This window comes from Aspergillus luchuensis, chromosome 8 (assembly GCF_016861625.1).
Source record: "Aspergillus luchuensis IFO 4308 DNA, chromosome 8, nearly complete sequence".
Lineage (NCBI taxonomy): Eukaryota > Fungi > Ascomycota > Eurotiomycetes > Eurotiales > Aspergillaceae > Aspergillus > Aspergillus luchuensis.
Window position 1 is genome coordinate 4,023,902 of NC_054856.1, and position 24,656 is coordinate 4,048,557.

Here is a 24,656-nt window from a genome sequence, read left to right on the forward strand (position 1 = left end):
CCTCCACTGTATGATAAAACGTTGTATTAGTTGTCATGGAAGCCTCGCTACCAGTATTGTTGTTTTAGTGTAAAATTGTGGCGCTAGTCTGGTACCCGTGGTCAGCACTCAAAGAGTAGATGTGCCAATTAAACAGAATCGGACGGAGCCTGCCAGGTAACTGAACATCCGAGCGACCCGCCCAAGCATAATAAATAATATGCTGACTTGCTCCGTCCTCTTCTCCCGTCAGGACCCTAGGAGTTGAGCTTCCCTGAAATCTCAATCCTCTTACACGAGTTTGTTCGGTCCCAACATGAGTCAGGATCGTGCTGCCTGGATGATTGCTGCCAGATCCAAACCCTTCACACTCGGCGAAGCCCCCCTCTATAAGCCCGGAAAGGGGGAGATTCTTATCAGAAACCATGCTGTCGCGGTTGTAAGTGACCGCTTTAATATGCCGTTTAACCCGATCGGTTTCCAGCTAACAAGTAGTGACCTCTGCAAGAACCCTGTAGACTGGAAGATCCAGTAAGTTTCAGTGGCCTGTTCGTCAAGATTTCGCCCTGACCTGAAAACAGAGAGTCAAGTCTTTACCTGAACACATTTCCTTTTATTCTGGGAAGAGATGCAGCGGGTATAGTCGTGGACATTGGTGAAGGTGTCACCCAGTTCCACAGAGGCCAGCGTGTGATCGCGTAGGTGTAACTTTGGACTGATATTCTAACCAAAGAGCATCTAATAACTTACTCTAACAGACACCTACATAGCCCCAGATCTGGAAATTCCGCTCACGCAGCATACCAGCTGTTCTCCCTGGCTTCACAGACTCTCGCGGCACCTATCCCATTCCACATAAGCTTCGAACAAGGCGCAGTCCTGCCACTAGCAATTTCCACCAGCGCTGCAGGCTTATATGTTCCGGAATATCTCAACCTTCCCTTGCCATCAGATACTCCAGAGTCACGGGGAAAGACTCTACTGGTCTGGGGTGGTGCATCTTCTGTAGGCGCAACAGTCATTCAGCTGGCGGTTGCCTCTGGCTTGCACGTCGTTACCACCGCGTCTCACACCAATTATGAGTTTGTAAGGTCTCTGGGGGCAGATGACGCATTTGATTATCGGTCACCGACTGTCGTCATGGATATAGTGACCAGACTAAGACACGTGGATCTATGTGGTGTATACGATGCTATCGGCGAGGATAAAAGCTTCACTCGGCTTGCTGCTATAGCCGAGCGGCTTCAGAAGCGCATCCCGGCGGTCAGCGTGCACCCGTGTTATACACCTACCGTCTTTTTCCACCCGAAGTATGGTATGTGCACTTTTCTACCCGGTCCTTGATATACGTAAAGTAACGTCTTAGTAACCTCCTACGGGATCGCATATCCCCCAAATGAGAGGATTGGGGAGGCCATCTGGGGAGCCTTCGTGCCCCATGCCCTGGCCACTGGGAAGTTGAAGGCCAAGCCTGACCCAGTGGTAGTTGGGCATGGACTAGGAAATATCCAAAATGGGCTTGATTCTCAGAAAGCCGGGGTGTCGGCGAAGAAGATTGTTATTACGCTGTAGTTTCATTGATGCTGATATTGATGATGCGACGTCATTAAAATTATGCTGAATACGGGTGTTCATCCGCTCTCTTTTTGTTTTTTATACCGCTGTTGTCTCCGCCAGTGTCAGTGATGTTCAAGCCAGCAAACAAGTGTGATAACTGTCTTAGTAGGCGTTAGTTACTTTTATCAGAACTTCAGATTGATATTTCGTGGAGGCACATCCTCCACCTCCAGCTCTATGCTTATTTCCCGAAAAGCCAGTTATAAATATACGAGCGAGCTGCAGCCAGTAAATCTAAGCCAGCACACACTGTTATTGATGCTGTCGTGAGACATCTGTGTGAATTGGTTTTGAAGGTCAGCGAAAATTTCCTTGTTCTGGATATACTATCAGGTAGCAAGATATCAGCCGCGAGTTCGGAGTAAATTGTCCAAAAGCAAACACATTGCTGACGACGTGTGAGGACTCAACATCGCCGAGGATGGTAAGAGGTATATAGCATTTCCTTTTATTGCTTTCTTTCCCTTCCTTCCTTGCTTCCTTTCTTTCTTTCTATTGTTGTGGTCGCTATCACAAATCATCTGGACATGAATTTCGTATCCTTTACGTGAAAACGTAGAAACCACAACTGGAATCCGAAGGGTCAGGCGGCCTTGTCTGGTAAGTTAGTATTCTATACGGCTATTGCTTGCGGTACAAAGAACGAGAACATTATACCGTCTACTCTTACAAGGCCTCAGATCCATCACTCCTTTCGGTATGGACTAAGCACAATCTGACCGGTCAGTAATTAAACTACGTATTAAGCGTATGTTGGAAACAGGTTACTTCAGGCATGGGCCGGGGACGAGCCGTTACACTAGACGTAAAATATGTGCGTAGAAGAACAGCTTAGGTGGCAAAATAGACAACCAAGAATTTCGATAAATTCTTCTTGATCTAAAGTCCGGGAGCACTGATCGTCTCCACTCCAGCAGTAGCGTTCGATTGGGCCGAGTTCTGGAAGCAGAGACGCTTCAAAACATACAGAGGCAACTAAACGAAGGACACAGAGTAAGCAACGGTGTTAAGTTCCATTTACCCCCGACAGAGAACCAGACCCGATAGTAGGTGGCGGTGATAAGGTAACTCCGTTGGGGTGATCTATTGCGGAACCTCACGTCAGAAGGGACCCTGTTAATAATAGCGTATCTTCTTACCTACCTTCTTTTGGGTGGGCGCCGGGGGGGGATTTTCGTTGTCATACAGAGGAAATTCTGGTCAGGGAGCCACGGACCGTTAGATGCTGCTTGAGAGGAGGCGAGGATTGTGAGCATTGGACATTCTGGTGGGCCGTAGTGCGTGTCGCAAGGAGATCAAACCTCTGCTTGGTGTGCTCTCCGCCGATCATCTGGTAGATAGTCAGGAAAATTAGTAGTCAAACATTCCTAGACTAGTGCGCAACTGCCAACCTCCTAACGGCTCTCAACGGAAGACCAGTACAGAGATAATAGTGGAATGACTAGCACGGTAGTTCCATGGGGCACCAATGGTGAACGTCGAAAGAAAACAACAATCTAGAAATAGAAAGGATATACTATACTGGCAATAACCAGTGAGTATGGCTCCTGTTGTTCCCAGTCTCAGTAGAACCTCATCCTGTCCCACTGGGTTTGTCCACACTTATTCAATCGTATGGGAAGCTGTACTAGTCCCGAATGAGGTCCTGCTTTGCTGTAGAGAAGATATTACGGGAACGCAACACAACCTTACCAGATATTTCACTTGTTTTGGTACTTCTTCCGGCGAATATATCGGAAAAATAGCGCAGTGAGGATTCTTGACTTTCAGAACCAGATACTGAGGGGAAATGGAACTTACTCTATTACCAACTATTGACACGAAGGACGACTTACATTATGGCTCCAAAATTAGGTTTGGCGCTAATGCAAGTTACTGACAAACGAACCAAAAGTAATGCTACCTATTTAGCACTAGCGAAATTCGGGTAGGATCCATGGTCCTACAATGTTGGTCATGGCGTATCCACAGCGGCGAGCCTATCATTCTGAAGTGTTCTGTCAACTACTGCCTTCAAGCGCCACAGTAATATGATCCGACAAAAAGATGATGTTTCGGCCAATAGAAGGGATTAAAAATCGAACTTCCCCATTTCAAAATTCAGCATTTCGAAGTTCTGCATTTGTCCTGTAATTATGAAACACTGAGAAGTAGCTATTGCATTATTCAGCAGCTTAGAAGAAGCAACTTATAAGGAAGTAGCATCCATGGCCGAGATCAACGTCAAGACTCACTGTCCCAAGTTCAATTCGCAGACCGGCAAAGTTAGCTGAAGTATCACCAATGGCTTCTATTGGAACGATCTACACATACCCGTTCAATCCTCGGGTGATGAAAGTATCTATGCCTCATACATGCCTTACACAACATAGAACTGGTGATCTAATAGAAGACTTAGGTTCAAGCAGCTGCAGCTTTGAATGGGCGTACGGTGGATATTGCCCCGGAATTCATCATGACCAAGACAAACAAGTCGCCCGAGTTCTTACTTGACTTCCCACTAGGCAAGGTACCGGCATTCAGAAGTGTTACCGGCCTGAGTCTCTTCGAATCCGATGCCATTCTGCAATATGTCGCTGAAAGTGGTCCCGCGAGCGTTCAGCTCCTAGGCTCCTCCGTGGATGAGCGAGCTCTGATTCGTCAGTGGACTGAATTTGCTGATCATGAGCTATTCGAACCGTTGCAAAATATGGTTCTATGGCGTTATGGCATGGCAGGGTTTGATGAAGCGCTAGAATTGAGGTCCTATTCCCGGCTGGAAGTCTCCCTCAGTGTCCTGGAGGCACACCTTCAAGGCCGCGAATTTGTGGCATCAGGTGACCTTAGCATGGCTGATCTTTCTGTTGCAGCGGCGATGGTCTGGGGCTATGGACAGGTTGTAGATGCGGATTTGCAGTGCCAGTATCCTTCGACAGTCCAATGGTACTTGCGAGTCATCGGACGAGAGGGGGTCAAGCAAGCATTTGGGGAGCCGAATTTCCTTGAGAAGCGGCTCGTCTCACCAGGAGTGGAGGCTCAGTAGCTGGTAAGGATGTGTATCGGCTGAAGGCGGACTACTTTCCTGTGTCTATGAATAGCTATGGCGAAACTGTAAAAGTTGTATCGAACTAGGACATAGAAGTGCACATTTGCTTGGTTAGGCTTTTCGAGATAAATTGCATCAGTTGTGTTGAGGTTTTACGCCAGGCCAAAGTAGAATCTCTCTCCTAAGAACTTGAAGTATTCCCTAGTACATCAGTGTAGTAGATTTTACTGTAAGCAAGAGAGGATCATTAAGGCTGCCTTGAAGCAGATATGAAGAGATATGGACACCCACATACTGACAGGAGAGACAATTGGCTCGTTGATCAGGGATTTGCGCACGCCGATTTATCAGCCGATATACTCGATGACAAATACCAGATTCCTTTCAGGGGGGAGTATCCACCTCTTTTCTCGTAACTAACGTAAACGTAACAAATTCCAAGATATATAAAGCTCGATCTATCCGTGACTCGTTCACATTTCTCCCTCCTTGTCAATTTTCTTCGACGTTTCCTATCTGTCCGTGCTCAATTAAAATGCCTACCACAGTAGCTATCGCTGGGCTGACGGGAAAATTTGCGCAGTGTATAGCCAGATCGCTGCAGGCGTATCCTGACGTATATATCCGAGGCTACTGTCGGAGTCCAGAGAAGCTGCCGCATTCTCTTCTGCTGGCAAGGAATGTCGAGGTAATCAAAGGCGAATTCGATGACAGGGCTGCAGCGCGTTTGTTTGTTAAGGGAGCCAACGTGGTTATTTGCTGCTATTTTGGCAGCCCGGAAGTGATGGTACGGGGACAAAAGGTCCTGATAGACGCTTGTGAAGAATTGAATGTCCCTCGGTACATTGCTGGTGACTTCGCTGTGGATTACACGAACATACCGGCCAATGCTATTTTTCCGAAAGATTCGGCGCGGATTATTAGGGAGTATCTCCTAGCCACAAAAGAAACAGTTGCAGGAGTCCATATCCTAACAGGTGGCTTGATGGAGACGTTCTGGAGCGAGTTCTTTGGATGTTGGGATCGCACTACCCGTTCAATCTCTTTCTGGGGCACGGGCGAGGAGACATGGGATCTAACAACCTATGAGACCGCAGCTGCTTACACAGCGGCGGTTGCATTGGATAAAAGTGCAGTTGGAGTACTGAGATGTAAGTCTGAACGATTGCCAGCCTACGACAATTGCTTTTGTCTTACGTCTTATGAGCTCTGCTTACCAGTATAGTCCGCGGTGACCGCAAAACTATCCTTGAGATCAAAGGCTGCTTTGACGATGTCTATACTGCCCCACTCAACCTTGTGAACCGGGGATCTATCGAAGAGCTACACGCGACGGTACTGGACTCGTTCAGAAAAAGTCCCAGTGATGTGATGAGCTGGGCACCAAAGTAAGTAATTGACTGAAGCGGTTCCGCCTGCTCAACACTCATCTTTTATTACAGATGTTTTGCATACTGGTGCGTTCAGCCTGAAACCCAATTGGGTGATACACTAGATAATGATCGTTACGAGAGTGTACAAGCTACAGACCTGAGAACATTTTTCTTATCTCACGCTGTAGACGAACTTCATCGTGCGGATCAGGAGCTCGGATATAGAAACTAGTTCGCGAACCAGGCATTTCCTGGAGTAATATATATCATATCTTTGAAATTATCGTCTAATTTTCATTTCTTTACACTCGACCCTAAATTGTCAAGTTATTCTGTCAGGATGTGTATATAGATAGTCTTCTATTATGTTTATCTCCGGGTAGGATAGGAACTAATGACATCACGCCCGTCGGCACCATGTATTACAAATCATCCCTTTTTGCAGATCTTCTGCATGATGCAACCAGTAACTTCCTTCTATCATGGGAAGTACAGCCTTCAGATTAACGATGTCTGCGCAGCAAATTCCACTGCAGTTCATGCCTCAGCAGCTGCAAGCTGGCGACAGAGATGATTGGACAGGCATAACTGACCCTAAGGAGAGGAAAAAGTTGCAAGATCGGGTCAATCAAAGAGCCAGGCGTATGTCGACCCCACACCAGTGACTGCTAGACGGAGACATCACTAACATACAGCACCAACTCTTGCGGCAATCGAAAGGGCAGCGGAAAAAGCCTAAACTCCTGGTATATTCCGCACCATGCAGGCCAGCACGCCACGATTCAGGAAACACCATCCTAAATAACCCGCAGCTTAATCTGCTTAGGCAAGATCAATTGGTGCAGAACAGTCGCTCTCCGCTACTAGACAAGATAGTCTCCTTTACGGCTTGTCAGCCAGATTCCATGGAGACGGAGCAGTTCATCAATCAGTTCTCGTCATGGATATCACAGCGCTATGAGCAAAGATGCCTGGACACCGAACCTCTCCCAGGCCTCGTCCAGTTCAATATTACACGATCCCTAGTGGTTAATGCAAAACTTCTTGGATACACATCAGAGCGCATGGCACCTAGCGCTCGATCCTCGCTCACATCACTGAGTATCAGCGAGTCGTACTTCCACGCCTTCCCAGCCAGTCTGCAACCCACCGCTCTGCAACGCAATGTCCACCATCATCCATGGATTGACCTCTTACCTGTGGCCGAACTTCGTGATAATCTACTGCGTCAACTTGAGACTACGTATAATGCAGCGCAGCTTTGTCGCGATATGCGAGGTTTACAAGTCGTAAGCAGCGGGCACGGTGATGTGATTGTATGGGGAGAGCCATGGGATCCGCACGGTTGGGAGGTGACCGAAGCATTTGTGCAGAAGTGGCCTTGGGTTGTTCGTGGCAGTCGTAGCTTGCTTCAATCGACAAACTACTGGCGCGCACAAAGAGGCGAACCTGCCCTGTCCTTCCAGAGCTATCCCGCAGCGAATGGTGGAGCTAACCCGCGCGTCCATGAGGTTGAGGAGCATCTGGGATCACCCGCTTGATTAAACGGCCATGATGGTGTCAACTGGAGATCTCTTATAGCAGAAGATTAGCAAGTTGCTGTCTAGTATATTTACTATACTATTTAAAAAGCCACTGATGTCTTCTTATAACTGTTCTAAAAATCAGGTTTCCACTATTTATACAATCGTGATCTTTTATTAGATATTAAAACAAGATAAAAACAAAGAAATATGCGATTTTTGCTGTTTATACTAATATACTCTTTGCCAATATCTGAGAGTATATAAGTTTATCTAGTGCCTCATCTGATAATTTCTTTTCTGGTAAAAGAGAAATATATTTCTTGATATTGGTATTATTTATTACATTTTCGTGGGTACAAACTTTGCAGGTAGGGGGAGAGAAGCTCAGAAGAGTACCGCTGCTGAGGATTAGAATAATAAGCAGCACAGTAAATAATATGAACTGCAATCAAGTTAGCTTATGTAACAGTAGCACATTAGATTTGATTATATAGAATAATTTATCAGTAACTTATATTAGCATAATCTTATTGACAACAACTCCATTCAATGCTTTCAAGCCAATTCTTTCTGATTCATCAGTCCCTCCTACTCATGAGGAGTCGAGGACAGTGTTGAAAGTAGCGGCTCGCCACTACAGCGGGCAATATCGGCCATCAGGCAATAACAAATATTAGTATTAAAGTATGCTCACTCCTGATCTTACTACTCTATAATACTTATTATTACTTTGTATATGATTGTCAAACCCTAGGATCACTTTCCTGTCCCTGTTACCTTAGCCTCACTGGTATATATACTATTAAACTGGATTTAAAAAAATGTTTAACTAATACTTACAGCAATGCTATATCACGTTCTAGGTCGAAAACGGACATGTCTGCTTTAGCTGACTAACGAAAATCCCAGATAATTTTGAGTGGTGCCGTGATATACTGCAGTCCTAAATTGGGGTGATGTCATAATATGCTTCATTTTTTATCTGTTGAGTTTTGGATAAACCTTTCCTTTATTGTAGAAAGACGCCACGAGGATGTTATTGTGCAACACATGTTAATATTCTATGAATGCTACTTCTCTTCGCTCATCGCGATAGCAAACTTGGAGCGTTGGCGTATCTGGGGTCCATACTTGGATAATATGAATGCAGCTGGAAGACAAGCCAGAGACAGAAAGCCCGGTACACTGCTTGCCCAGTGAATCCCTAACCTTTCGTACATATACGTTGTGAAAAGCGGAAACACCGCCCCACAAAGTGATCGCATTACCGTCGCAGCGGCAAGGGCTGAGGCCGAATATGCCACATAGCTATCGACGAGATAGTTGACCAATGCTAATGAAACACAGATATTGCCAAATCCAAACATAGCGATTCCCACCATACAAACAGCCCAATGCACCGAGGGAGAATTGGTCCATGCAAAAAGAAAGAGACCGCTGGGAATGAAAACTGCCCCAACTTGGGCCGAAAGCAGGCGTGCTTCTGGGGGGCGCTGGCCACTCTGGGATGCTCTGAATTTTCTTGCGTATTGACGGTTGATGAAGACCATGAAAACTGTAGCAAAACACATGCCTATCGCAATGGAAATGAATGGAAGGTCACCCACCCCTGGGCTCCATCCGCGGACTTGCTGGAAAACGATAGGTAGTGCTGCTAGCAATAGATAGGTGGTGCCGTAGATGAAAGACATGTAGAGCGCGAGGACAATCACTAAAGGCTCTTTGTAGAGCAGGCGCAAAGGACGGCTCGTCGCTTCTTGAAATCTCCTTATTAGAGACCCTGGAGGGTTGCGATGATCATCACTTGTAACATAAAAATTTCCCGTCTGCATCGAGAGCATAGCGGCTCGTCGCCGAAGAATAACGATACTGAAGGTTTCGGGAACAGCAACGATACCGAGGATTAACATAATTCCAGAGTAGAATGCCAGCAAGCCCTCGATCCATCTCCAGCCTTGAGTCTCCCCAAGGAATCCCCCTGCGATTGGACCAAGGACAGGCTCAAGGAAGGTGGCGCATGAATAAAAGACCGCGGCAAGCCCTCTCGTTTCCGCATCGTATAGATCAGCCACAACCCCTCCAGAGTTAGTAAGAGGTGCAGCGCCGAACGTTCCGGCCAAAGCTCTGAGAACGATCAGCGAAGCGAAATTAGCTGAAACGGCTGCCGCAATATTCAAGATGGCGAAAAGGCTGAAGGTGGTTAAGAACATGATTCTCCTGCCAAACGCCTCACTCAGTGGGGCCCATAGTAGCGGCCCTATCGCGAACCCCAGGACATAAAGCGATAATCCCAGTGTCGTAGCCTCATCAGAAACTCCAAAATAATGACAAATGGCAGACAAATCTCCCGAATAAGCACTCGATGCAAAAGCTACTGAGAGGGTTGACATGCCCGAAATAGCTATAATGATGCCTTTTCTCCCAGCACCATAATTGCGGGCATTTAATGCATCATTTTCATCCCATGATATAATATACGGGTCATCATGAGTGCCGTTTCCCGGCCAAAGGTGGTTGACGTCTCCAGAAAATTTGTCGGAGTCGCTGGTGCCCAGCACAAGGAAGTGCCACATACCGCTCCATGTACCAAGACAATTGTGTCGGAGTTGCATCGCGCTGTCCTGTGAAGCACTCACTATTCAGAGTTTAGAAAAATGCTATAAGTGAGGATTCTGGCACAGGGAAAGGGGCAGATGGCCCATAAGAATCTCGCAACATACCCTCTAACGCATTGTATTCCAATATATATTTTCTTCCCCATCATCGGGAAGTGGGGACGTATGGACATGCCCATAATGCGGCGGTCAGAGCAAAAAGAGCACTGCACTAAACGATAGAAAAGTAACATAACTGGTTTAGAATTTTCGGCTAGTGCCATAAGCGACTGTTTGCTACCAGTCTTTACGCCAGTTGGAGTTTTTGAGATGGGCGTGGTTAGTGCTAACGCCAAAAATGGCTCTCTGCCTAGGGAAACCTTTCAAATATTTTTCGTATCGGGTAGCAGGGGTAGCAGGACTCCTACCGTATTCAGAGTTCTCTAGATTGTCGCATCTCCACTCCCTCAATGAATAGAAGCAATTTCTGTGGTTCACTTGAGAGCTAAATCTGCAACCTTACCCAATTCGGCTAGTCAAGTAATCACTCAGCTTTCGCCGTCTAATATTTGAAGGACGGGCCATGCGGGTCAATGACGAAGGAGTACAGGTTTCAGAGAGCGGATTTCAGAGAGCTTTCATGATATTAGAAACTCGGAAAGGTTTAAATTCCAAGTTCTCTACACATATTTAAGTCAAGCATCAATCATCTCACTTCCGTGATCTACCCACACCCTTCCAGGCTCCCAGCTACCCAATACATGAACATGGCCATGCTATCGACAAGACAGCTAGGAGAGAATGGGCCACTCGTATCTGCACAAGGTGCGTATAGACCTTGAACATTGCTGGAATAATATCCCAGACCAACATAATTGAGTCCCTAGGTCTTGGCTTGATGGGTTTGTCTATGTTCTACGACAAGAGGCTGCCCGATGAAGATCGTCTGAACTTCCTGGACTACGCCCTCGCGAAGGGCGTTACTTTTTGGGACTCAGCTGATGTCTATGCTGACAATGAAGACATCCTCGCTAAGTAAGCTTGGATCACGACGCTCTCGCGACATGCCGTTAATGAAAACATTCCCTTGGCAGGTGGTTCCGCCGAAGCGGCAAGCGCAATGATATTTTCCTTGCGACCAAATTTGGCATCAAACAACACCCCGGCCAGCCATCATCCATCCACAACAGCCCAGAATATGTGCGTGAGGCGTGTCTGAAAAGCCGTGACCGACTTGGGTTGAAGGAAGGCGATCCGATCGATCTATACTATTGCCATCGGATTGATCCCATTCAACCGATTGAAATTACCGTTGCCGCAATGGCTAAATTGGTGGATGAAGGCCTGGTTAAGTATCTTGGACTGAGTGAATGCTCTGCTGACACTCTACGACGCGCCCATCGCATTCATCCTATTGCAGCCGTGCAGATTGAGCTGTCTCCTTTCGCCATTGACAGCTTGAAGAATGGTCTGATGGATGCATGCCGTGAGCTTGGGGTTGCAGTTATTCCCTATTCACCATTCAGCCGTGGGTTCTTAACTGGCAAGCTGCAGAGGCCAGATGATCTTGATGAAAATGATCGTCGTCGCATCTTACCCCGATTCTCGAAAGAAAACTTCGACAAAAACCTGGCTATCGTAAGAGAAATCGAGGAGTTGGCCCTGAAGAAGCAATGCTCTGTCGGTCAACTTACTTTGGCCTGGATATCTGCACTATATGACAGAATCATCCCAATACCCGGCACTACGAAGTCCCAAAATCTGGACGAAAACATCGGTAGTCTTCGTGTTGAGCTTACCGAAGATGATATGGAGGCAGTAAACAGAGTTGCGTTCTCAGCGGACATCCAGGGCGACCGTCACCCGAAGAGTATGGTGCCCTATCTGTATGTGGATACGGCTCCTCTAAAAGAGACAGAAGAGTGAGCTCGTCCGCCTAGTATGAACAGGTAGAATACGATTCGAAATTGACGGGCAAACTATTTAGGTAAAATTGACAATGCTTCATTCGACCTGCATGCAGGGTATCTTATCTAGACATGCGACAGGTGTACTTGGCTCGAGAATTCGGGGAACTCAATCCGCGCAATGAAATTTTCTGCAGTTCCATTTTAACCTAAGATCATGACTATCATTTGCCCTTGTAAATGACAGGTCCCGACTAACGGCATGCAGTACTGCCCTTTGAGAAACCGTTTCTCTTTATAACCAGCAATTTGACACCTGACGTATTCTATCTACCGCTTGGGTCACGCAGGGAACCTATCCACGAGTTAAGCAAGGCTTTGTCTAGAACACCAAGGAACGTCTTCTATAAAGTAGGAACTATAAAGCCACGAGAATCATGAATTTCAGCTGATATCACAAATCACGGCTAGTAAATCGAGCAATCTACACTCCAAAAAACCTCTATATTCGCCTGGATGGGTAAAACATATCTAATAGGAGCAATTGAGGGTGTAAAGCGAATTTTATTTTGATAGCCGTCCAAGAACGCCCCCTTCACCCCCGGTCTAGCCCCACGTCAAAAGCAAAAATGTGCAAGGCTCTGTGACCACTTAGACACGATAAATAATGTTTGAGATGTATACAGGATCTCCTACCTGGAAATTGCTGACAGCACCCCCAAAATCAGTGGTAAAGCCGAGAATATTATAATGTATAGCCCAAAGCATTGTCGGACCTCCATAATAATGATAAGAGGTATGTAGATCTGTACTATAAATACTTGCTACGGAAATCCTTACGATAGCATCTGTAGTCGACTGAATAGTGAAATAGGCAGATTAATGACGCTGATATTAGAGAGTATTTCTGGCCAGGTCACGCCCTGAATGAGGGGGGAGGATTGTCGGAATAAAACTCGTATAAAATGTAGAAGAGAAAGCTAAGGGCCGACGCAAGTTATTTTCAAACTTTTACAAAGATAATAACGGGCTGTGCATTACATAGTTTATTGGTATTGGGTATGCATTATTAGATGTAGATGGAATAAGGCCCGATTTAATGACTATTTTGCCTATTCTACAAAGTCAACCTGACCGCCTTGGCCCGAAGCAACGGAGATAGCATGGTCTTAGTAGTGGTGCTGACCGATGCTGACCTTTTGCATACATATTTTCGGCCTGGAACGTTCGCACCCAGTAATTCCGCCACTCGGTGGTTACCGTTTCTGGTTAGCGCCGTAAGCGATCGTCGCCAAGGAGGCGAATTGCTGCGCACGGCCACTGCCATAACCCGCCCTTCTCCTCTCCTTTCATCCCACCTTTTACCAAGATCTATTAATATATACTACACCATGTCAGAAAATGGTGCTCAACAAACTCTTGTACGAATGACAAGAGAAAAGCGTGATAGGGACGAGCTTTTGCACTGGGACATAAGGGCTGAGAGGCGTAGGATACAGAATCGTGTCAACCAGCGTGCTTATCGTAAGCTTCTTCTTCTTACAGGAGAATGTATGACACACTCAGTGATGATTAACTATCTATAGGCAAGAGGAAGGCTCAAAACAATCATGGCCCTACTCCTCCTAAGCGCTGGAAGGTCATCGGCACCCTTGGGGGTGGCGACGAACAGGAATTCAGAAGTGAGAGCGATACAGCACCGGATGTTCATAAACCGGCTCAATCGTTTTACCTCTTCAATAATTCCTCTCAAACTAAGGAACATGAAGGGGAAATTCATTGCCGCCTGGCGCCTCCCTGCGAGAGAAGGCGCGCCTACCAATTTGCATTGACTGTGCGTCGTGACTATGTGCAAGGTACCCCACAAGTTGACCACTTACTCACGTTGGTCAAACTTAACGTATACAATGCATTCGCTGAAAACATGAATGCGCTTGGTATGGATGTCAAGGGATGGATGCACCCTGATGCAGTGTCTCCATTTTGCACGTTTGAGCCAAAGGCTTTCAACCGACCTGTTCCAAACTACCTACAGCCCACTGCCATACAGCGTGCTGTGCCACATCACCCTTGGTTAGACTTCTTCCCTCATCCTAGAATGCGCGATCGATTGATCTTTGCTGGCAATAATTATGATGATGAACGGCTTTACATTGATGTCATGGGCTTCTGGAATCCTGATGAGAACGACCCAGCATTGCTAGTCTGGGGTCCGCCTTGGGATATAGCAAACTGGGAGATGTCGGAAGCCTTTGTCAGAAAGTGGGGTTGGGCGGTCCAAGACTGCCCCGAGTTGTTCAGATCCACCAATAGGTGGCGTGCCCAGCGAGGTGAAAAATTGCTCCTATTTCGGTGACCTGTTTTTTAGTCTACTATGGTTTGTCTATAGAATAGCGTTCCGATATAATCCATCGTTCGAAGCTCATAGGGATAGTCTGATATGCCTACCTATATGTGTTCCATCCCAAATGAAGTATACACCATTGAAAAACTACTATTAGCAAGCACCGTTATATAACATGGAGAGACTTTGTGTGGACGGTGACCTCATTGATTTTGAGATAGAATGCATTTGAAATCTAATGACCTGAGGAGACTATACCACTCACAAGCTAATCACTTCAGATGAACAGCTCTAGAATAATGGAACTCCACGATATGCGCTCGAGAGCCATCACCCGGTAGAGGTTGTGAAGTAGATAGACCATGCCAGAGCATTGAGAGGAAACATCAACCCAGTAAGCTCAGTTCACCAAAACATAGCGATACCGAGCCTTACCCTGGTCCATATCGAGAATGGCCTGATTTGCTTCTTTCATTGGTCGTTCTTCAGTCCACGGCTCGACATTCTTCTCCGCTGCCAGCGCAAACATCTCACGCAATTCATTGGGGTTCCCAATTTTCGAACCACAAAACCTAAGACCCGAGCCAATCAACGCCCCTGCAGGGAATGTGAAAGGGCCATCCTCCGGATTTCCCACTTGCACAAAAGTACCATTAGGTCTCAAAAGTTTCAAGTAGTCTGTAATCGGAAACGTGTTGGACGAAACAGTCGAAACGATGATATCCAAGGAACCTGAGTGCTGGGTCACCCAGCCTGCATCTTCAGACGTCGCAATGTAAGTGTCGGCTCCCAATTTCAGTGCATCATCGCGCTTTGAAGCCTTGCGTGAGAAGGCAGAGACCCAATCTGCGCCCAATGCTTTTGCAAACAAGATACCGAAATGCCCCAGCCCCCCGACTCCTATAATACCAATCTTCTTTCCTGGTCCACAACCATACTGCTTAAGTGGTGCATAAACTGTTGCCCCAGCACACAGCATCGGGGCAGCAGCAGCAGAAGAAATCTTTTCCGGGATCTTGACTGCGAAGTGGGCAGGGACCCGATTGTACAGCGAATATCCGCCATAGGACATGGTCCCGTCAAGATAACGACCTGCATATGTACCTGTCCACAACTTGGTACAGTATTTCTCATTTCCAGTACTGCATTCAACACAATGGCCGTCCACACGACCGCGGCATGAATCGCTCTGGGGGCCGACACCCACTCGGTCGCCGATTTGAAGTCCTTTCACTTGCGATCCGACTCGAACGACAGTGCCCACAATTTCGTGGCCAACACAACACGGGTATGGAGTTGGACGCTATCCGAGTACGTGAGCAGACTATCCCGGAATTATGGCCATGTAGCGTAACTTACCCATCCGCTTCGCAACACACAAATATCGGAAGCGCAGACACCGCAGTGAGTGATGCGAATTTCCAAGTCCGATTCTTCCCACGTCTTTGGCTCGAAGGATTGCCAAACCATTTGGCCCCGAGCTGATTCTTTGTCGAGGCCCATCCATTTCTCAAACATTGGGGTTGATTCAGACATCACGGACGATAAGACAAGGGTAGGTGTAAGGAAGTTTTCCACGCATCTAAGCTACAGGCGAGACAGCTACTTTATGTTATAATCACTATGCATCCAAGTCATTAGGTTGACATCAGCTCGACACGGGTTCAACTTGTCATCGTCATCGTGCTCTGATCCTTATTGCCGACCCGGTCAGCGGTTTCCAATCCACTGATGCCTACTCAGGCTAGCGCGTCATCGAACGATCTCCAAGTGGAATGGGCCCCTCAGAACACTAAAAGGCTTCGATTTTATCGCCACAAATGAGCTAACGTATAGAATAGTAATCCAGAAAGCTTGCTGGTGGGCCAAGAAATCATGGAGCATTATCTGAATTTGCCAAGTTTAATTGACGCAGAGATTGTACACTTGTCGACGGGCGTGGAGCATGCGGATGATTAGCCGACCTCCCGGATTATTTAGCGCCAATCAAGCATGCAGGGCTGCCTGCTTGAATACTTACGAGGGTAATGTATGATAAACCCACTATTGCTGCGAGAATTGACCACCAAGTTCGATTTCGGAGTTAAATGTGTCAGTCACAGTTTTTCACTCTAAAATCTTTTTAGGGGCAGAGCCAATTATTGCTCTAGCTTCTATACTAGTTGCTATATTAGCAACTGCCTCCGGACGACTGGATACGGAGCTGGCTTCGCACGTGCCGACCGAATCTTCTCGATCATCCTGTCTATAACTTACAGTATCCGTAGCCTCCCGGGCGTGGTAATGATCCTTTGGTCCATCATAATAATGCGGCGTCCTTCGCAAATTAGTGGGTTCGGCGGAAGAAGAACTTTGCAGGCCAGTGCCACACACCTGACTTGACAATCGGGTTGGGTAATGCTAGCTGTACAGACGGTGGGCATGATACCAAAGCTAATACCCGAAGCAACAACGAATATGAGGGAGATATCATATTTTGCGCATACTGGGTCCAAACTGCCCCAACAACAACTTGGTACACATACTTGAAAAAGGTTAGATCCTGCTCCGAATTCATGGAAACCGAACTTTACATACTGTCCGAGAAATTATTTTTTAAGGTTAGGAAGACGAAATTCAAACCCCAATCCGCAAAAATTGGCGTTGTAAAATATCTTGGCATACCCTTCCATAACGGGCTAGATATGTAAGCGCTATTCCTCGCTAGTAGTAATACGGCTGCGGTTCAGTCTTTTAAGATTTCAGTGGCCTTAACCTTTTACAGTTAGTAAGGTAAGCGCTGTTGGGGTGTTTAGTGGGTCTTCGGACCCACTTTGTTCCGGCCCTGGCGGCAGGGGCGCCTTCCTCACCTCCGGGAGAGCCACCCCCTCGACTTCACCATCCTACCTCGTTCCACTGCATGTTCCTAGTTGTTTACTACCCCAATTGAACCATTCGAATCGACCATTTCTTTGGTCCATAAGCTGCATACCTGCTTTACCGTTAGTACGTTATTCAGCGCCGGGCCATAGTGACCGATGCGGCCAGTCTGAATTTGCAGGTCGATATGGAGGTGAGGGGGTCAGCGTAATACAGTGACATTCCACTGATTTTCGCACACCCCAGCCCATACCTCCCATAATATTTTCCTACCCCCTGATATGGCTTACGATAGGCTAGATTAAGCAGGTCAGGATGAGACTGTAATTCCGCCCCAAATAATGAACTTAGATAGTCCTATGAGCGTAGAACCTCCTTGTTACATGTTCTCTGTCTACCTAGGGCTACGATTGTCATTTTTCCACTCATGAGATAGCTTTTTTGAGGGCAGGATATTATGTACTCATAGGGGGAAGGGGGGCCTGGGGTGCGAAATTCAGTGGAACCTAACTGTACCGACCACCAAATATCGCATGCGAAGCGTCACATTACCCAGTAGTTGCAGCGCCCGACTCAAATTTTCGCAAAGAGCTTCCAAGACGATTGACTCATACGACTAATCGCTATCGCGAAGCCACCAGCCAGTGTCAAGACACCGCTGTAAACCCAAACCATATTTGCACCATGGGAGTCAAGAATAGAGCCGGCGATTGGGGTTCCAATCAACAAGGCAATACCCAAAAGAGTGAAACACATTCCGATCCTAGTACCAATCACACCACGATGGGGGGAAAGGATCACAAGGATGGGACCCATGAGTGAAACAAGCGATCCAGAGAAAAAGCCGTACAAGGCAGAGATTGCCAACATGGAAGCCTGCGATACACCAACGATTAAGCAGAGGACAAGAATTCCAGACGCCAAAGCGCATGGAACGAGAATGTTGAGTGGCCCGGCCATCTGGGAAAGGTAACCAATGCCCAAACGTCCCAAAGTCGAAGTTGCGTTCACAATCGGCAGGAGATAGAATGCCAAATTCGCGGAGGTTATATGCTCGCTATTAGCGACAGACTGGATATAATAGTAGGGGGTGTAGAGTCCCATGAAGCACAAGAACATGCCGATATTGAACAGTGCATAAGGTGTTTCACGGAACGCTTGCCAGTCGACAAGCTTGCGGCGGGCAGCAGGAAGTGCGCGTACTCTCAGCACTAGGCACGAGATAGCTAGCCCAAAGAGAGCGACAAAGCCAGCAATGCGGACGGACCACGCAAATCCAACTTCATTTTGCAGAATATGTATCATGATCGGGTAAACGACACCACCAATACTCGATCCCGATGCGGCTATTCCTACCACGAAAGGGAGCTTCGTTGTGAAGTAAGTGGAGAGGATCGCAATGCTCGGAACGAAGAGAAGGCCAGCTCCGATACCAACGCAGAATGACTGCGCTAGAAGAACTTGCCAAAAACTTTGACAAAGACTGAGCATCATGTGACCAAACACAACAAGAAATGAGCCGGTATATAATAAAGGCATCACGAAACCAGCGTCATAGATGGGCCCAGTCAAAACCCCCAGAAACATAATGATAAATGACTGCAAAGACCCAACCCATGAAATTGTTGAAGAAGAGGTACCCCGAAGCAGATTTTCTTCATAGAATGTCTCGAAAACACCGTATGAATTGATAATACCCCTGTTACTATCAGTTCTACTAGGGCTTTCTTCTCGAGAATCAGATTAATACTCACCATGTATTGAAGAACAAGAAAAAAGAGCCGACCACCTGAAGCCAAGCTCGAATCCCTCCATCAGGTGGACTGGTATCATTCGATTCATGCTTTGAATTGAGGGAATGCTTTTGACATTCTTCATTTTCGACGATCCCATTAGGGGCTATTTCAAAAGTCGACAGGGACGAAGGCATTTTTGATCATAAAAATGTTGAGAGAACATTCAAGGACGGAGTTCTCTTTTTGCCTAGTTCGAAAACGTAGGCTATTGTTGTGCTTTATACATTAGTTTGTCATGAAAGAATGTTTGTCATGAAGGAATTGTCAAACACGCTGGTATTTGCCACTAAAGATTGCTTATGGCACTAGCCAGAATTGGAATGATGAATGACATACAGTTACCAGCAAAGAACCAAGGGAAGGCGCTCGGCCAGCAGCTCTGTAAATTATATTAATTCAACAAAAATCACTAGGCTTCCTTCATATCAAGCTTGAATATATATCTTTGCGTTTAACACTAAGTATACTGGTAACATCTATCCAGCAGTATTGATATGTTTAGTTAAAACCATCTATACGTAGACATGGCAGCGCTCGCCCAAAAAGCTCAGGGGCTAGGATCGCCCGGCTCAGCTCGTGCCAAGATAATCCTCAGTCAGTCTATTCGAGGCCTACAATTTTCATTTAATCGTTAAGTTTGTCTATTAAGTTCAAGTTGTTTATCAACCTTCTTTCTAAATTTATCATTATATTTTCTGATTCAAGCAAAATTTTTTTTTCTTTAACATATGCTATAAATATATTTCTCCAATACAAGTCGTAAGCAACTCTCAGTTTCCTTAAATATATTTGTGATAGGGTCTACTTGTCAGGGTAGAAAACCTGTCTACTAGGTAAGGAATCAAACACGAAACGCTGTAGATTAGTCTAGTAGCGACAAAGGTAGCCTATATCCACAGAAAAGACTGATCCTTTGAGGATCAGTAGCTTAACCAGCTCGGCTATCATGTTGCACACGGCGGAAAAGGGTAGGATCACTGTCGATGGCCTCACGAGTCTATCAAACACTAGAATAGGTCACCCCGTTGGCCTCCAACCCACGAAGCCAACGGAATCTATCACAATTTATATGATAATAATATTGATATCTTATATCGATACAAGATACTGATTCTTGAGAAATCAGTAGTGTATTAATTACAATCTTTTATCTTATATTTATTTCATCAAACTAGAACAGCTATTAATAATCTTATAATTTATGATTATCGTAATACATTATATCGATGGTCATAGCCCCAATGACTCGGTTACTCAGTTATCCTATCACAGTCTGGATATTTCACTCTTGGAAGCAAACCCTAGCATTAGTTAAATCAGAGATTAACGACTGAAGGAAAACCATTGACTTAAAATTTTGATACTAGAACATTTTTTTGAGTCATCACGATCAGGCTTATTGCTGGTATGAGAAAGATGAGCTATCAAACATAACACTATAACAGTATAACTTGATGTGGATTTGATACTGAGTAACTGGGGTTATGACCGCTTTTTCTCTATTCAAAATAGTACTAGAACCTGGCACTTGCACTGGGAACAGGTGAGGAAAGAATAAGTGCATGACTTGACATCGGAGTCCGAACACATGATTATGTCCAAAGGCAAGCTATATCGAAATCAATGCATACCCCCAAGAACTCCCTCAGTTTGGTTTGATCGTGTGTGTGTTGCCTGGCATCATCCTAGACAACCAATAATTTTCTAAAGTATTTCACTTTCGCAAAAGCTTTTGGTCCGCTCTATGGTTACCGATATCTTTGTCCTGAGATAATGAAGTCCCTTACGACAACACATGCTCATATACGTATCGCATCCGCAGAGCAAAGACAAGGGATTCTGCACACTACTATGTTAACGAAACCTTGCTTGAGTGATGGTTTACGGGGTCAACATACCATCTCGAGTAATCCCCGTCAGCTCGGCAACATTCCGTGTTGGTCACAGCGCCAGAACCCCAGGGCCAGGTGCGCTAGTAAAGATCCGTACAATTGTCATGGTATAGGGGACCCAATTGATGAACCATGGTAGAGTACAATGTGGATATTGAGACCCCAAGCTAAGAACGCGAACCATACATTTGGTCGGTGAAGGTTACTCGCGGCTGGCAAAGGTGCCATTGCGCTCCGCCCAAAATACTAGTTACTAGGATTGTAGGGGATTGAAGGGCCGGTGGGATGTGTTGTCGAGAATTCCATAGCCCTGACCAGGCCAGGTAGGGTTTCCATCGTGGTGTACAACTTTCCTCTCTTATAAAGCTTGATGGGATATAAGGGAACAAAGTGAAATTGGAAGTTGTATTCTAGCGCTCGTGGGATTGAAGAAGCTCGAGAATATTTTCGAGTGAGGAACACAACTCAGGAGAGTTAGGGTAACGTTGAATCGTCCACTCAGCTACTTCGGCAGGGCTTTGATTATGGAATTGTCTGCAATCAGATCGCGCGGTCTTGTCGGCTCCTGCATCTAATAGGACCTTGACAATGCTCCTCCTAGCCAAATAAACAGCACGGTGAAGTGGGGTACCCCACTCCGGTGATGAGGTATTAGGATCAAGACCCTTGGAGAGGAGTAGTTTTGTCTTAAACTCTCCCCGAGACTCGCCCGGTCGGATAGCATGGAAGAAAAGAGTGGATTCCAGCCTGGCCCCGTTTGAAAGAAGGGCCTCAAATAGAGCCGTATCTTCTTCACTGATGCTCCCAAGAGCACAAGCAAGTGGACTGACTCCCTTAGGACCACAACGGTTGGGGTCGGCACCCCGTGAGAGCAATTCTTCGGCACACTTAGTGTCTTTCATGAACCTATTACGTAGTGGTCAGTGATGGGTCCCGTAGATGTGAATAGCAAGCCTGACAGAACATACCGTAGAAGTGGCTCGCCATTAGAGACGCTGCAATTCGGATCGAGACCATGGTCGAGATAGTAACGAACGATGCTCGGGTGTTGCCGGCCATTGTCACCAATAAGGAAACTCGGTGAATCGGCTGTCATTCGAGCCCCAGCATCAAATAGTGCAGTCACTATATCTGCGTGAGCCTCAGCGGTTGCGAGATTGAGTCCTTCGCTGAGGTCCTCAGCACTGAGCTGTCCATTGTCGAGGGCCTCCTGAGTCTTCAGCAAGTCACCATCGAAGCAGGCATCATGAAAGGCTTCGACGAAAGCCTCACCGGGGGCCATGTTGGGTGTGTATAGAGATGAGATGGAAATGATATGTGCGAGGGCAGTAAAAAGCAGGTTCGGTTTGTAACACGGATAGCAATGAAGGATCTTTGGGGTTTATGCCTCCGGGCAGGCGGTAGCGGGAGTGGGGCGGAGAGCAGCTGCAAGCACCAAATGCAGTAAAGCCCAACTGGGTAGAACTCAGGTATTGATGGCACCGGACAAGCCCGAAGTCGCTGTGTCAAAGAATACCGCCGACTGCTAGGACATACGCCTTGAGACCCTCAGTTGTCACTTCGCTTGCATCTGCTATTCCCCTGACCTGTGGCCCACCCTCAGGGCTACGGGCTTGGCTTTAATCTGCGGTCGCCCCACCGTTACCAAAGTAAGTCATTGCAGGACAGATACCTCTGCTCTCATGGATGCTTGGCATAGGTCAATTTCCCATGGACAGCTCCTCTTCTCAAATCGTTGGTGAGGATTTTCTAGCGTACCCCGAATAGAGGATTTGGAGCACCTTGTTACCGTAGCGCGTATGTCGCATGGTAACCCGAAGAGTATGGCTCTTGAGTGTAAATCTAAGAGGAAGGAGGAGAAGACACAAGAAATGAGGGACTTACTGCCTCCACTTGTCTTACTTTCATTTTCGCCTCGCACCTGCTGGATTCACTATCCCATGTTTGTCGTACAATACGCTTGCTCAATGATAACAGTTGACCGGAGTCAAGGAAATGGCGGGGGCTTACCACTGCGTACCAGTCATATGGAGTCTAGTAGGGAAATTGTCACAACGGGACAATAGTCAAACAATATCTGATAAATTTCTAAATAATATTATTTAATAAGACTTTCCACGGGGAATATAATAATATAATTTTTATTTCTTTATTTAATTGTTCTATGGAGTTATAAGTATTTAAAAATAATAATATATATTTTTAAATTTAATTAGTATATGTAACAGAAATTTAAGCAGATTAATATATATAATAAAAATTAAAATTAGATTAATATACTTTTCTATAAATATTAAATCTAATTAAATCTATTAAGTATTATAAAAATAAATATTATAATTATAAATATTACTCTAGAGTGGTTATACCTGACTGTTATACCTTAACCTAACCTTAACCGTAACCTGACGGTTAAATTAAGGTATAAGAATCCTCTTAACTGTACAGTTAAGGGTAGGTTACAGTTAGAGTGGTTAACGGCCAGGGTAGGGTAGGTTAATAGAAAAATTTATACCTGCTGTCAGGTTAATAATTAGATATAAGATTTTCTTATATTTAACTACAGAATAATTAAAAATAGGATAATTAATTATTTTAATTATTTTTAATACTAATATTTATCTACTATATTTTATTAGACTTTAATACAGGTAAGATATATTCAAATTAATAATTATTTATTCTAATTATTTATATCTTTTTAGATAATTGATATAAGACTAATTTTCTTGATTTTAAAAATAGTTAGAAAAAAAAACAGTATATTTTATTTTATTTTAATTTATTTAATCTAATATTATCTTAGATAATAGCAAAAATTGAGTTTATAAAAAAAATTATTTTTATAATTTAAAGTAAGAATAAATATATATATTTACAGTTCTATTTTAATTATATATTATTTATAATTTATAAATATCTTTTAAATTACTTTTTCAGGCTGGTAAATCTCTCTGAAAACTATTTTATATATTAATAAATAAATTTATTATTTTTTTATAAATTTAAAAAGGCTTCTAAGTATTTATAATAAATTTAAATACTATAAATTATTTATATTATTTAATTATAATATTCTATATTACTCTACTTATTTAATTTATCTAGAAATTTATATTTTTTATTAATTATAAATATAAAGACTTGAACAGTATTTTATTAAGATTTATAAAGTATTTTTACAGATTTTATTAATAATATTATTATAATAATTATAAAATATTTTTATAAAACTTCTATTTACATTACTTGGTAAAATCTAAATATTTATTATATTAAAAATATTTTATATAACAGTTATTAGATACTATAAAATCTTATTTATAAATAAAATTAAAAGATGTCTCTAATAAAAATTTATTATTATTAAATATTTCTAATATATATAAATAGATTATATTTATATTAATATATGTTAGGAGGTAAAATAATATTATATTAATTAAATTTTTTTTATTTTTTATTTTCTTTGATTATTTATACAGATAGATAATTTATTATAAATTAATTATAATTATTAAATTTATTCTTAAAAAATATTATTAAATCTTCTTTTTCTATCTTATAAATCTTTATAAATTATAATAATATTTGGATAAAGAGTAGCTTCTTAGCTTAGGGTTTATTAGGGTTTTAGGGTTTTAGGGTTTTAGGGTTTTAGGGTTTTAGGGTTTTAGGGTTTTAGGGTTTTAGGGTTTTAGGGTTTTAGGGTTTAGGGTTTTTAGGGTTTAGGGTTTAGGGTTT

The 24,656-nt window shown here is 44.5% G+C and overlaps 10 protein-coding genes across 10 annotated transcripts; 6 read left to right on the forward strand and 4 right to left on the reverse strand.

The window, feature by feature from the left end:
- Nucleotides 1-295: 295 nt before the first annotated feature.
- On the forward strand, nucleotides 296-1,551 carry AKAW2_81396S (zinc-binding alcohol dehydrogenase family protein; the record flags this gene model as incomplete). Its single annotated transcript, XM_041682523.1, has 4 exons — nucleotides 296-510; nucleotides 561-677; nucleotides 738-1,294; nucleotides 1,346-1,551. 4 exons carry the CDS (start codon nucleotides 296-298, stop codon nucleotides 1,549-1,551), a joined length of 1,095 nt encoding a protein of 364 aa, XP_041549357.1.
- Nucleotides 1,552-3,803: 2,252 nt separating this feature from the next.
- Nucleotides 3,804-4,618, forward strand: AKAW2_81397S (glutathione S-transferase family protein; the record flags this gene model as incomplete). The annotated part of the gene is made up of 2 exons (XM_041682524.1): nucleotides 3,804-3,860; nucleotides 3,995-4,618. The coding sequence occupies 2 exons, from the start codon at nucleotides 3,804-3,806 to the stop codon at nucleotides 4,616-4,618; spliced, it is 681 nt and encodes a 226-aa protein (XP_041549358.1).
- A 538-nt stretch (nucleotides 4,619-5,156) lies between these two features.
- AKAW2_81398S (uncharacterized protein) lies at nucleotides 5,157-6,226 on the forward strand (the record flags this gene model as incomplete). Its single annotated transcript, XM_041682525.1, has 3 exons — nucleotides 5,157-5,772; nucleotides 5,847-6,009; nucleotides 6,064-6,226. The coding sequence occupies 3 exons, from the start codon at nucleotides 5,157-5,159 to the stop codon at nucleotides 6,224-6,226; spliced, it is 942 nt and encodes a 313-aa protein (XP_041549359.1).
- Nucleotides 6,227-6,476: 250 nt separating this feature from the next.
- Nucleotides 6,477-7,535, forward strand: AKAW2_81399S (uncharacterized protein; the record flags this gene model as incomplete). Its single annotated transcript, XM_041682526.1, has 2 exons — nucleotides 6,477-6,636; nucleotides 6,715-7,535. 2 exons carry the CDS (start codon nucleotides 6,477-6,479, stop codon nucleotides 7,533-7,535), a joined length of 981 nt encoding a protein of 326 aa, XP_041549360.1.
- A 1,055-nt stretch (nucleotides 7,536-8,590) lies between these two features.
- On the reverse strand, nucleotides 8,591-10,132 carry AKAW2_81400A (MFS transporter; the record flags this gene model as incomplete). The annotated part of the gene is made up of 1 exon (XM_041682527.1): nucleotides 8,591-10,132. The coding sequence occupies one exon, from the start codon at nucleotides 10,130-10,132 to the stop codon at nucleotides 8,591-8,593; it is 1,542 nt and encodes a 513-aa protein (XP_041549361.1).
- A 743-nt stretch (nucleotides 10,133-10,875) lies between these two features.
- AKAW2_81401S (uncharacterized protein) lies at nucleotides 10,876-12,105 on the forward strand (the record flags this gene model as incomplete). Its single annotated transcript, XM_041682528.1, has 4 exons — nucleotides 10,876-10,939; nucleotides 11,002-11,149; nucleotides 11,209-12,036; nucleotides 12,102-12,105. 4 exons carry the CDS (start codon nucleotides 10,876-10,878, stop codon nucleotides 12,103-12,105), a joined length of 1,044 nt encoding a protein of 347 aa, XP_041549362.1.
- A 1,307-nt stretch (nucleotides 12,106-13,412) lies between these two features.
- AKAW2_81402S (bZIP transcription factor) lies at nucleotides 13,413-14,377 on the forward strand (the record flags this gene model as incomplete). Its single annotated transcript, XM_041682529.1, has 2 exons — nucleotides 13,413-13,545; nucleotides 13,608-14,377. 2 exons carry the CDS (start codon nucleotides 13,413-13,415, stop codon nucleotides 14,375-14,377), a joined length of 903 nt encoding a protein of 300 aa, XP_041549363.1.
- Nucleotides 14,378-14,765: 388 nt separating this feature from the next.
- Nucleotides 14,766-15,901, reverse strand: AKAW2_81403A (NAD(P)-dependent alcohol dehydrogenase; the record flags this gene model as incomplete). The annotated part of the gene is made up of 2 exons (XM_041682530.1): nucleotides 14,766-15,668; nucleotides 15,725-15,901. 2 exons carry the CDS (start codon nucleotides 15,899-15,901, stop codon nucleotides 14,766-14,768), a joined length of 1,080 nt encoding a protein of 359 aa, XP_041549364.1.
- Nucleotides 15,902-17,797: 1,896 nt separating this feature from the next.
- On the reverse strand, nucleotides 17,798-18,811 carry AKAW2_81404A (uncharacterized protein; the record flags this gene model as incomplete). Its single annotated transcript, XM_041682531.1, has 1 exon — nucleotides 17,798-18,811. The coding sequence occupies one exon, from the start codon at nucleotides 18,809-18,811 to the stop codon at nucleotides 17,798-17,800; it is 1,014 nt and encodes a 337-aa protein (XP_041549365.1).
- A 2,511-nt stretch (nucleotides 18,812-21,322) lies between these two features.
- AKAW2_81405A (ankyrin repeat domain-containing protein) lies at nucleotides 21,323-22,194 on the reverse strand (the record flags this gene model as incomplete). Its single annotated transcript, XM_041682532.1, has 2 exons — nucleotides 21,323-21,818; nucleotides 21,881-22,194. The coding sequence occupies 2 exons, from the start codon at nucleotides 22,192-22,194 to the stop codon at nucleotides 21,323-21,325; spliced, it is 810 nt and encodes a 269-aa protein (XP_041549366.1).
- Between the last annotated feature and the right edge of the window lie 2,462 nt (nucleotides 22,195-24,656).